Source organism: Lagenorhynchus albirostris, chromosome 8 (assembly GCF_949774975.1).
Source record: "Lagenorhynchus albirostris chromosome 8, mLagAlb1.1, whole genome shotgun sequence".
NCBI lineage: Eukaryota > Metazoa > Chordata > Mammalia > Artiodactyla > Delphinidae > Lagenorhynchus > Lagenorhynchus albirostris.
Window position 1 is genome coordinate 79369135 of NC_083102.1, and position 12033 is coordinate 79381167.

The 12033-nt window shown below is 34.3% G+C and overlaps 1 protein-coding gene across 1 annotated transcript in view; it reads left to right on the forward strand.

Moving 5' to 3' along the window:
* Positions 1–12033, forward strand: part of SEMA3E (semaphorin 3E) — a 108958-nt gene that overhangs the window by 80007 nt on the left and 16918 nt on the right. Inside the window, exons 11-14 of the mRNA XM_060156162.1 lie at positions 2228–2319; positions 4590–4631; positions 6380–6546; positions 11354–11421. Of these exons, the coding sequence (XP_060012145.1) occupies positions 2228–2319; positions 4590–4631; positions 6380–6546; positions 11354–11421 (369 nt within the window). The remainder of the gene's footprint in view (positions 1–2227; positions 2320–4589; positions 4632–6379; positions 6547–11353; positions 11422–12033) is intronic.

Below are 12033 nucleotides of genomic sequence, written 5' to 3' on the forward strand. Positions count from 1 at the left end.
GTGTAATAAATATGCTAAAAGTGAATATTTCAAATAAATTTGTAATTTCAGTTAATGCTGTGCATTAGATCTAGCTTGTGGAAGAGAACTTGCAATCTTTTAGCATCCAGGGTAATATGTATCAAATTCTGTCAAGTACTTTAAAATTATATAGTCATTTAAAGAGTCTTTAAAATGATCATTTCTTTTTTTTCATATGCATCATAGTAATTGCTACAGCAGATCCTATTTAGAAGAGGAAACATTCTACCATACTTAACTTTAATCATTGACATTTTCTAAAGAGACATTGCATGTGCCCAAATCAGGAATTAGGATATAGTATTAATATTGGTGCTTGAGTTTTTCCAGTCATGCTTTCTGAAAAAGCAAAGATTTAAGTAAGGAGATATTCGTCGGATTTCCAGAAATTGATCTCCGGTGCAGGCTGTATTTTATTCATTTATTTTAGGAGGTTAGTAATGTGCTCTACACTGTGGGTTCAAGATCAACAAAGCATCAGATTTCTTTAACAAAGTTAAAGTTACCTGGCCATGAATTCACTTATAGTGATGTCCAACAGAGTTTAAAAAAAAAAAAATTCCATAAGCAAGAGTAATATTTGATAAAATTAATCATAGAAAAAAGTATGTTATTTTTAAATGAGAAGTCATATAAAAGTCGAAGAATGTTTTCAGAAATACTTGTTTATTAGATTGACCAAAGGTATTTGAGAGAATTCCAGAAATATCAGGTATATACTTACACTCTCTTGTAACCTATGTTTAATGTAAAGATATTGTTATATTGAACCACAGCTTTTCAGCACAAAGAACATATTTGATAAATGTGTGATGAGTACAGCACTGGAAAATCCCACAAAATAGTTATTTTTCCCCAAATTTACCAGACACTTGCTTTAATGCTATATAGTCCTTATTGCAAAATCACTGGTTGCAAATTGATAATTTGAGTTTCATCTTTGCTTTTTACTTGATATAATAATTGTGGGATATTTATAATGTGTGCTTGATACGATAATTTTTGTTCCTTTTAATGTATGATACAGGTAATTGTTATTAGTTTATTTTAATCAAATTTTATTAACCCAACCGCAATATTTCATAATTTTTAAACAAATCGCTTAAATACCATAGAAACTCTTGAATCAGAACCTCCAACGTGCTTTTTTTCTCTAAGTTATTTCTAGCCACTACACCAAATCTTTCTTACAAGCAAATTAGCGTCTCATTAAATTTTTCATTGGAAATAACAAGCTCAGAATATCAGGAATAATAAAAATAACGTGGAGTTGTAAAAGGTGAATATAAATCTATAAAATTATTGATAATTATGGAAGCTAAATGGTTTGTACAGGAGGACTCATTATACTATTCTCTCAATAGTGTATGCTTGAAATTTTTATTAAAAGTGTACATAACCAAATTTGTGGTTACTGGAGGTGAAGGGTGGGAGAATTGGATGAAGGTTGTCAAAGATACATACTTCCAGTTATGAGATAAATAAGTACTAAGGATATAATGTACACCATGATTAATATAATTTAACAGTGCTGTATGTTATACATGAAACTTTTTAAGAGAGTAAATTCTAAGAGTTCTCATCACAAGGAAAATAATTCTTTCTATTTTGTGTCTATATGAGATTATGGATGTTCACTTATTGTGATAATCATTTCATGATGTATGTAAGTCAAATAATTATGCTGTATACCTTAAACTTATACAGTGCTGTATGTAAATTATATCTCATTAAAACTGGAAGGAAAAAATAAAGTATATATAGATATAAACATGTTCTCTCTATATGCCTATCTATCTATCTATCTATCTATCTATCTATCTATATAAATTTCCATAGTGTGTTGCTTGGAAGGTTCCATAAGATTAAAGGTATAGTTTCTTACAGGGAAGGTAGCTTTAGGTAAAAAGTTTTCTTTCATCATACATCACAGAAGAAGCTAGAATAATTTGCCATCTGTCTTATATTTCATTAATTCCAAAAGACATTTTGATTTCTGAACCTTTAACTGGATTTTTGAATCAAATGTTTGAAATAATGAATATGAATATGTAAGTAGTCATATTGTTTTCACTAGCAATGATTAAATGTTTTGTACATCTAGATTTCAAATCTTATTTGAATTTATGGTCTCTCCATTGTTTTTAATTGTTTGAAAACCAGATTGTGACAAAGCTTCTAGTTTATCTCTTTTGTTTTCTCACAGATAATGGAATTGTGCTGAAAGTAATCACGATTTACAACCAAGAAACAGAATCAATGGAAGAAGTAATTCTAGAAGAACTTCAGATATTCAAGGTATTTTTAGTGAAAAATATAGCCAACATTTTTGTATTACAGACAGTTGCAAGTGAGTTATAAATAGGAAAAACATTACGTCAGTTTTTTTCTAACAGGTATATTGTGAATTCAGAGTGAATTGAAGAATAATTTAAAATTCTGATACATCTATTTGATTTTCATAGACTGTTCAGATGAAGAAGCCAGTATTTACCGAGCATGAAAAGAATTTCATTATATGAACTGTGACATAAAGAAATGACACTTATCCCACAAGTGAATTCTAGAATCATTATTGCAATGTATCATCTTGAACAAATTTACTATCGATATAGACAGTTAAAAATTAGCAGTAGATTTCATGTTGTGGACTTTGTGGTATGGTGAGTAGACTGCTTTTTTATGGCATGCAGTTTACACAGAGAATTTACTAAAAGAGAGAAAAGTACAAAACGATAATGGAAAGATTAGACATGACGCAAACAATTGTACATATTGACACACACACACACACACACACACACACACACACACACACACACACACACACACACACACACACACACACACAGTAAGTCTCAACATTTGTGGCACTTACCGTCTTTGAAGTCACCCTGAACGCTGAATTAATTAGTAATCATTGCTCCTAGGGGAGATACAGGGTTAAGTTCCTGAGAGTCTCTAGTCACGACATTTTTGTCAACTTATCAATCCATAACCTTGTTTTATGTGTGTTTCTGTTTAAAGACACCTTAGTTAGTATACATAGTTGATTACTTAACGTTGAACTTATGGCTAACAGCACTATAACTAATGCCTGAACAAGGCTTATTTAAAACATGTTTTCTTCATAAGGCACATCACAGTCTTTTGGAGCTTAGGAACACGAGACAGCACTTCAGCGCTATGCTTAGGGGCCTTTTAATCAGCACAATCACTAACAAAAAGCACAACAGTATGAAAATGGGGCACTAAATAGCCCATGAAAAGGATACCTGTTTACAATATGAGAGCTGAAACAAGAAGGCAGGGTATCACCTTGACCGACGTTATCTGGGAATGTACACGTTGGGCAACTCAGAGTTTTTGCCATTCTGAGCACACACATGTCTGTGAATGACTGCGAAACACAAGTATTGATATTGGAGTTACAACTAAATTTTGGCAAGTAAGCAAATGTGCAAGAACACAGTCTGCAAGTAATGAAGATTGTGTATGTAGGTGATGAATGTATATGAAAACATTTTTGATGAGAAACAGTTTATTTCGCGTTGGCTCTTCTGGAGATTAGATTCCCCATAGCTATGCACAAAGTTAACCACATTCTTATCTCAACCAGAGCGGCTATGCTTTTGTTTATTTTGCGTATTGGACCTCTGTAAGATTTCATTTCATATTAGGAATCATAGCTCTCATATTAACCACATTCATCACAATGTCTTGTTCATATAAACCCTTAAGAAACATTGTGTTTTGAATGAATACATGTATGCCTGCATATATGGTTCTGTAGTTTAAAATAGTTTTAAAAATTTAATAGAGAGGATCAGTTTTTCTCTTTCAGAAAATAATTGTTTGAAGGGTAATTATCCACAGAGCGGATCCCACGTGCCTATGGCGTCTCCACTTTCAGGATTGACTGACTTTGTGGTGTCCTTAGAGACACTGTCGTCTCAGTCACCATCCCTAGAATTGCACATAGGCTCTCAAACTATCCTGTAGATTCATCCTTCCTCTGGTGCAATTCTAAGACAGTGATGATGGCAATGCATCTTTTTCAAAGCATTCTGGGTTCATGGAAATTGAACTCTAACAGAAAAGTATTTTGTGTAGGCCTGGGTTAAAACAATGAAAGATCACATGGTTTATTGGCAGTAAGACCTATTCAAAGACGTAACTGTTTTACTTCTAATGGTTCAACTTTCTTTATAAGAAAGAACACTCTGACTTTATTATTTTATTTCAAGATATTTGAGTTTCCAGAGCATGAGTAATATTCAAATGCAAACACAAAAATTATAATCCAGAGACAAACTATAAGATGCTTAGATTATTCACTACTTTTCTCATCCACATTTTGTCCTACTCTACTAGAAAATATATTTTAAAAGAAAGCTGTATTTTATTTAAGTGTATTTTCCTTTTGATTTACTAAAATGAAAGCTAGAGACTGCTTGGCAGCAAACAACTCACATACCTAGTATGATTTCAGGTAATTTATAACCACACTAAGGTATGTTTCTATATTTTTATTCCTAAGAAGGAAACGTATCTTTTTAATTTTTCAGGATCCAGTTCCGATTATTTCTATGGAGATTTCATCAAAGAGAGTAAGTTGTGGGGTGGGGGGGTGGGGTGTGTGTGTGTGTGTGTGTGTGTGTGTGTTCTGTATTATCAGATAAGGTCAAAGGATAGAAAGCTTAAGTATGTGTGCTTACATATTAACAAGTTACAGTTTTAGTCTGACAAAAATACATAGTGGTTTACAGGTAACAGATTTCTTCACTTTCTGGTTTTAGAAAGGTTGACAAGAGTAGGTTTACCTCTACAACCATGATAGGACCTTATTCCATGATTTTTTTTTTGGTAATGTTTTTGCAAAAAACAGTGGTAATGATGGTAATACAAAAGAGTGTACAATGAAACATGAACCTCTTTTCTACTTTACTGGAACCAGCTTCAGGTGTAAATTTCTTCAGAAGTACTTGTTGCATATATTACCTCATTTATTTATAAATAACCTTTTATGTTTAGGCACATGGGAACATGGGATGTTGATTGTTCTGCTACTTCTACTTTTTACTTAATAACATCTCTTACAGTTTATTCCACATCACTCTCTATATATCTACATCACTTTTCTACGTTATACGTCTATGTGCGCTGTTAGTGGGAATGTAAATTGGTGCAGCCACTATGGAAAGCAGTATGGAGGTTCCTCAAAAAATTAAAAATAGAACTGCCATATGATCTAGCAATTCTGCCTCTGGGTATTTATCCAAAGGAAACAAAAACACTAACTCAAGAAGGTATATGCACCCCCATGTTCATTGAAGGATTGTTTACAATAGCCAAGACATGGAAATGAACTAAGTGTCCATCTATGAATGACTGGATAAACAAATTTTATACACACACACACACACACACACACACACACACACACATACATACATATATGCACACACAGTGGAGTATTATTCAGCCATAAAAAAGGAAGAAATCCTCCCATTTGTGACAACATGAATAAACCTTGAGGGCACTATGCTAAGTGAAATAAGTCAGAGAAAGACAAATACCATATAATCTCACTTATATGTGAACTATTGGCAAACAACAACAGCAGCAACAAAAACAAGCTCATAGATACAGAGAGCAGATTGGTAGTCACCAGAGGCAGGGGCTGGGTGAAATGGGTGAAGGTTATCAAAAGGTACAAACTTTTAGTTATAAAATAGGTAAGTCCCGGTGATATAATGTACAGCATGGTGATTATAGTTAACAATACTGTATTGTGTATTTGAAAGCTGCTAAGAGAGTAGATCTTAAAAGTTTTCATCACAAAAAAAAATTTGTAGATTTGTAGTGTGTGATGAGGGCGGTGAACTAGACTGATTGTGATCATTTCACAGTGTATACAAATATCGAATCATTATGTTGTACAGCTGAAACTAATATAATGTTATATGTCAGTTGTATCTCAATTAAAAATGCAAAAAAAGACCATTTACTTTTCCAGTCTCCTACTGGACATTCCTATAGATCTTTTAAAAAGACCTACAATGTTAGATGACGAAAGACTCTACTTAGATAATGAATAAAATAGTCAACTTCTTGAGATTTTTGTCAGCCTTGCTCTAGCAATTTTATTACTCATGCATCCAAGCCTGTAAAAGTATTTCAGATCTTGGAGAAAATGAAAGTATCAGTGTTCCATTATCTGTCTTGAGTAACTGCAGTCATTTAAGTGAGTGTCCACAGAGGCGATTGTGTAGGAATGTGAAACTCCAGGTGTAAGAGCTCAGTGAGAATTCTGCCCATTTCTACTAGTGGCCTCTCTCTTCCTTGATGTCTCTAGCAACAGCTCTATATTGGATCTGCTTTTGCCGTGGCCCAAGTCAGATTCCATCAGTGTGACATGTATGGAACTGCTTGTGCAGACTGCTGCCTGGCTCGAGACCCTTACTGCGCCTGGGATGGCATATCCTGCTCCCGGTATTACCCAACAGGCACACATGCAAAACGGTGAGACAGAGTCTTCCATGGAATCTTTCCCTTATTTAGAGAAACAAACCTAACACGATTTTCTTCTCTTTTTGTACTCATTCCATGAAAATAACCGTGTTTTTTTTTTTTTTGCTTGTTTGTTTCTTTTTAGTGATTTTCCATTTATCCCAAAGTAACTTTGATTTTTTTGTTTTTATATTGGAATATAGTTGATTTACAATGTTGTGTTTATTTCAGGTGTACAGCAACTTGATTCAGGGGTACATAGACTTTAGGTATATCTATTCTTTTTCAGATTCTTTTCCCATATAGGTTATTACAGAGTATTGAGTAGAGCTCCCTGTGCTATGCAGTAGGTCCTTGTTGATTATCCCTTTTATATATAGTAATGTTTATACATTAATCCCAACCTCCTAATCATCATAGTCCTATTTTGTTCATAATATAAGTTTTGAAACATCCACATTTTACTGAAAAATAACTCCCATTAATTATTGTGTAGAGACTGGGCTGAGCAGGCTGCTGGGGTTTTATTTTTCCTCTGGCTTTCAATCAACTCTTCCCCCTCCTGAAACTTTTGCTGCAAGACATGAAACCAGTTTAGATAAACGTAAAATGTGGAAATGGCTAGCCACCCCACACGTGAGGAATTCAAAGACTTAAAAGGAAAATAAATAAATAAATTCTAAAATACATCCTGCATTTGCCCTGTGTCCTCCCGACCAGCTGGTCTTCATTTATTTCATTTTGAAAGTGAATATTTTAACTCCTAGGCAAATGCATGACCTGTATAATTAATGAAATGTGTGATTTAATTCAACACAAATGAAAGGTACTTAAAGACCTCCAGACTCTAATATCGACAATTCAGTGGGGTCATTGCTACTTGTTAGAGAAGGTAAATCCTGGGATTCTTTGAACAGGAGACCTTGAGGTACAGAAAGTATTTTAAAGAATAAGGATCTTCACTCAAGTCAGAAGAAATTGTGCATTCTTTGGGGACAAAAATAAGGGAAAATATTTTTATTATAGAATAAGCAATTATCTTTTTCACTTGATAAAGTGACTAAAGATAATATAAAGCAAAAATATAGACTCATATGCAGTTTCCCTACTGAAAAGCAACTTTTATTAATTTCATTTACTCTTGCTCTTTCACTTTGGGCTACTTTTCTTTAAACCTTTTTCAAAATCTAATTTAATCTAATTTAATACAGTTGTTATTTTTCTAAGTTTACACGTATAGTAGAATCTCATTTTTAAAAACACTTAGTCACTAATTCAAATGTTTGTTAATTTGACCTTAGCTAAGTTAACATTGCAATGAGTGTTTAAATATATACTAAGCAGATAGTAAAAAGATGCTTTGAGGAGCTTCCCTGGTGGCGCAGTGGTTGAGAGTCCGCCTGCCGATGCAGGGGACACGGGTTCGTGCCCCGGTCTGGGAAGATCCCACATGCCGCGGAGCGGCTGGGCCCGTGAGCCATGGCCGCTGAGCCTGCGCGTCCGGAGCCTGTGCTCCGCAACGGGAGAGGCCACAACGGTGAGAGGCCCGCGTACCGCAAAAAAAACAAAAGATGCTTTGAGAGGACATTTGTGAACTGAATAATTTACCAACTGTATTAAAGAATTGAGTGAATTAATTGATTTTGTGCAAATGCTTAATGCTATTTGAAAGCAATTCTTGAGGAATATAGCCATGTTATTAATTGAAAATATTGTTTTATGATTTATTCACTCATTAAGCCAGTTTCTGTACTGTGTTAAAGGGGTATGAATAAACAGTCACAGCCCCCTGTCTGTAGGAAATCAGAACCTGAAGTGGAGAATGGAATTGTAAATAAGGATGATAGCTCACCACTGAGCACTTAGTATGTGTAAGGTACTGGACTAAGTGCAATACACATAACACATTATTTAATTCTCAAAAGAACCCAACCTTTGAGCTCAGTCTTGAAGGTAGAGATATAACGAGATTCCAGCTAAAGAGAATTAATTGTTTGTACAGAGGCACAGAATGTTCTGGGAAAGCCGTGTAGTTCCACAGGTTAGGAGTGAAGTGGTAGGATCTAAGGGCAGAAAGGTAGTTTTACCAAAAGTAACAATATTATTTATCCTGTTGTTTTTAGCAACAATCAATATGTTTACAAGCCTTGCATCAAATACTTCCGAATAGCAAGGTTTCGTATTAGGCATGCAAGAGCGATGAAGAATTTTAACTGAGCAGTTTCCATAGCTAAGTATGTCTTGGTATACAGTACATCTTGTAAGATTGTACATGCACAAGTTTGTAAGATAGTATTTAAAAGGGTGGACAAAAAGAGTTATTTAGAAAAAGTTAAATGAATAGGCAAAATCATAGACAGGAAGGACTGAGATGCTGGTCAGGGGCCACGCTCATAAGTGAATTAGTTCAGTTCGGTGACATGTAATGCAGATCTTCCAGGAGCGTCACTCTTGTGAACCGTCACCCACCCCCTGGAGGAGAACTTTTTGGATAAGTTCCAGGACATAAAGGGAAAATAGTTTGCTTTTATAGCAGATCGTTTTTGCTTGAGATCTGACTAGCAGCAGAAATTGAAAACTGGTCATTAAAATAAATACCCTTCTGTTCACGGAGTGAAAATGAATCAACAGAGGAAAAACATTAATTCACAATTCAAACCACTTGTTTAAAATAGTCTTCCAAAATACACTATAATTTCTAGAGCTAGGTCTTTTTCTTCCCCCTTGCTCTTGTATTCCGTCTATTTCCAGCATTCTCTTTAAAAGTTTCCAAGAGGCAAGAGATATAAGAAAAATACGCGACTTGGAGAATAAACGACAACTTTGCTTAACCTTTCTAAAACTCCTGCTTTGAATACACTCTTTTTTAAATGCTGAAGTAAAGAACAGCTATTTTAGGATAGTATAAAGTGAACTGAAGCTTTGTTGGAGAATGTGATATCTTTCTTTTTAAATGCATGTTTCCAGTGATTTTAAACAAAATTTGTGTACACCTATCCACAATGCTTATCTAGTCTTAGCTGATTGTAGTTCCCTTTATTCTCAAATCATCTGTATAATAAATATGATACAATATCATTTCTGCAAAGTGGAACCTATTTCCCATTTCACTGATTTATTCCTGTTCCATTATTCATTATTCCTCAGCAGGCTTGGGATTCCCAATACCAAAGCAATACTCAATGAAGTGAGGAATTAACAGCAGCCTTTTATTCTCATTTAGAGCTGCTATCAGTTGTATAATAGATGTTAACACTAGTATAAAATAATATAGAGGTCTAAAACTTTTAAATTTTGCTCCTTACTTTTCTGTCAATGTTTATTTTCAGTTTAACTCAGTAGAATGATCCGTGTGGCAGTTTTAATCTTAACTTTCTAAAATCTCAGGTCTTTAGGTAAGGTTTTCTAATCCACAATCTATCTTTTTTTAAACATGCTTTCGCACACAGATCATAATCCTAAAAATCGATTGGAAATATTCTTCTGTCCTGGCTTTCAATATAGGGAAATACTTAAATGGTTGTTTAAGTATTGCGTTCTTAACTAGGATCTGAACTCATGTGTGAGGAAGCACTCCATCTCTTGAAATAACATTCCAATATCACTATTTGGTGAACTTGAGGAAAAGCTAGAATAAAAAAAAAAATTGAGACTGGAATTTAGGGGTCAGTTAGCCCAATTTTATTTTACGAAGGAAGACACACAGAACCAGGATAGGCAAGGGGTATGTATAAGTTTATGCAGCACATGAGTGGTGGCATTGGGGTTTGAATCTGGTTCCCTTTTCCAAATTTTATCATCGCATATGGTTAAAGCATCTCTTTCTCAGTCTGGAAGTCTCACCCATTTCCCTCTGGGGTAAAACTTCTGTTTTGCCTTCTGGTTTTCCCTCAGTCTTGAAGATATGCCATGATTTAGAGAAGCAAGTAGTATTTTCTGCTTTTATTGTAATACTTCTGTTTTTATCTCAAATCTGAATTAATATGCTGAAGATCTTGATTTTAGCTTCCCAGTACTAATAATGATAATTTCCATTGTTTAATCCCTGAGAACAGTGCTTACAAATTTGAAACATGGTATATATTCTGGAATTCTTTTTCCATGGATAAAGAATATTGTCATTTGTCAATTATATGTCTAAGCGAACTATAAAACATGAAAATATACTAGAAGCGTATTTGCCTTTTAGAGGCAAATTGAGGAGAAGTACAATATTTCTTGAGTTCTACTATATGTAAGACATCCTGTTAAACAGATAAATGCACCATCACATTCAATAGAGGCATATACTTTCTAAATGTTATAAGTGAATAAAAGTAAATTGAGTATATTATTAGTTTATTTTTATTAGCAATCATATTGATCATGACGTCTGTAGAACAAAACATTTAGATCCAAATACCTTTACTTAATGCACTTTAATATAGATAGGAATTTTATGCATTTCTACTCAAATAGGTAGTCTGCTTCAAATCCCATTGTCTTTATCTGAACACATTCTTTACCACCCAAGACACTCATTTTGAACTAGAAGACTTCTTGTTTAACTAAATTCTTAACGAAATGTAAAGAGAACCTTCTTAAATTATAATCAAACTCGTGATGATTTAAAAAACAGTTTTCTATAGATCTTATCCATTGAATAACATTCAATGGAAATACGGAAAACTATGAAACTTGGATTGTATCCTGGTTTTGTATGACTGATCAATTTTTTCAGTAGCAGAATACTACTTGAAACTTCAATGCGGTTGGCTATCTTTTAACGTCTGGAAAATTGAAATCTGAACATCTCCTAAATGCATTTACTTACTTTCAGGCGGTTCCGCAGACAAGATGTTCGGCATGGAAATGCAGCTCAGCAGTGCTTTGGACAGCAGTTTGTCGGTAATCCATAGAAAATCGATTGCCATGGGTTTCTTAGAGTGTGCACTGAAGATAAACTGTCAGCTTCTTAAACAGGGTCCTTGTTTTCTTGGTGATTGATACACACTAGAACAATGTTCCTGAAAGTATTCGGTTTTTCCATGTAGTTACGATTTTGTGCATTTGATATATAATCTTTCCTAATTAGGAAAACGTTTTACCTACCCACCAAGCTTTATTGTTAGAATTCAAAAAGGGGACTCCTAGAACAAAAATGCTGCATACTTTAGGTGACAGTTGCCACAGTGATTTGCAGGATTTATTTCACCAGTTCAACCCTGGGAATATCTTCACCGTGTTTTTATAACTTACAGTAGTTTTATCAAGAGTGATCTAACTTGCATCAAGTCACCTACTAAGCGTTGGATAGAATAAAGTGAAACACGTGGACTCTTTCACTGGGTTTCTGATGAAAGGTGGTAGGTGGTCCAATGTGTAAAGGAAGAGAGAAAATTTCAGCTGTAGACAAATGTAAAGAAGTCAGACAAGACGGAAAACCACTGTCCTGACTCTTTACACCATCATGGTGGTTGGTGAACAGGCTGTGCTCAGCAGGAAGCAACAGAGGGAAGG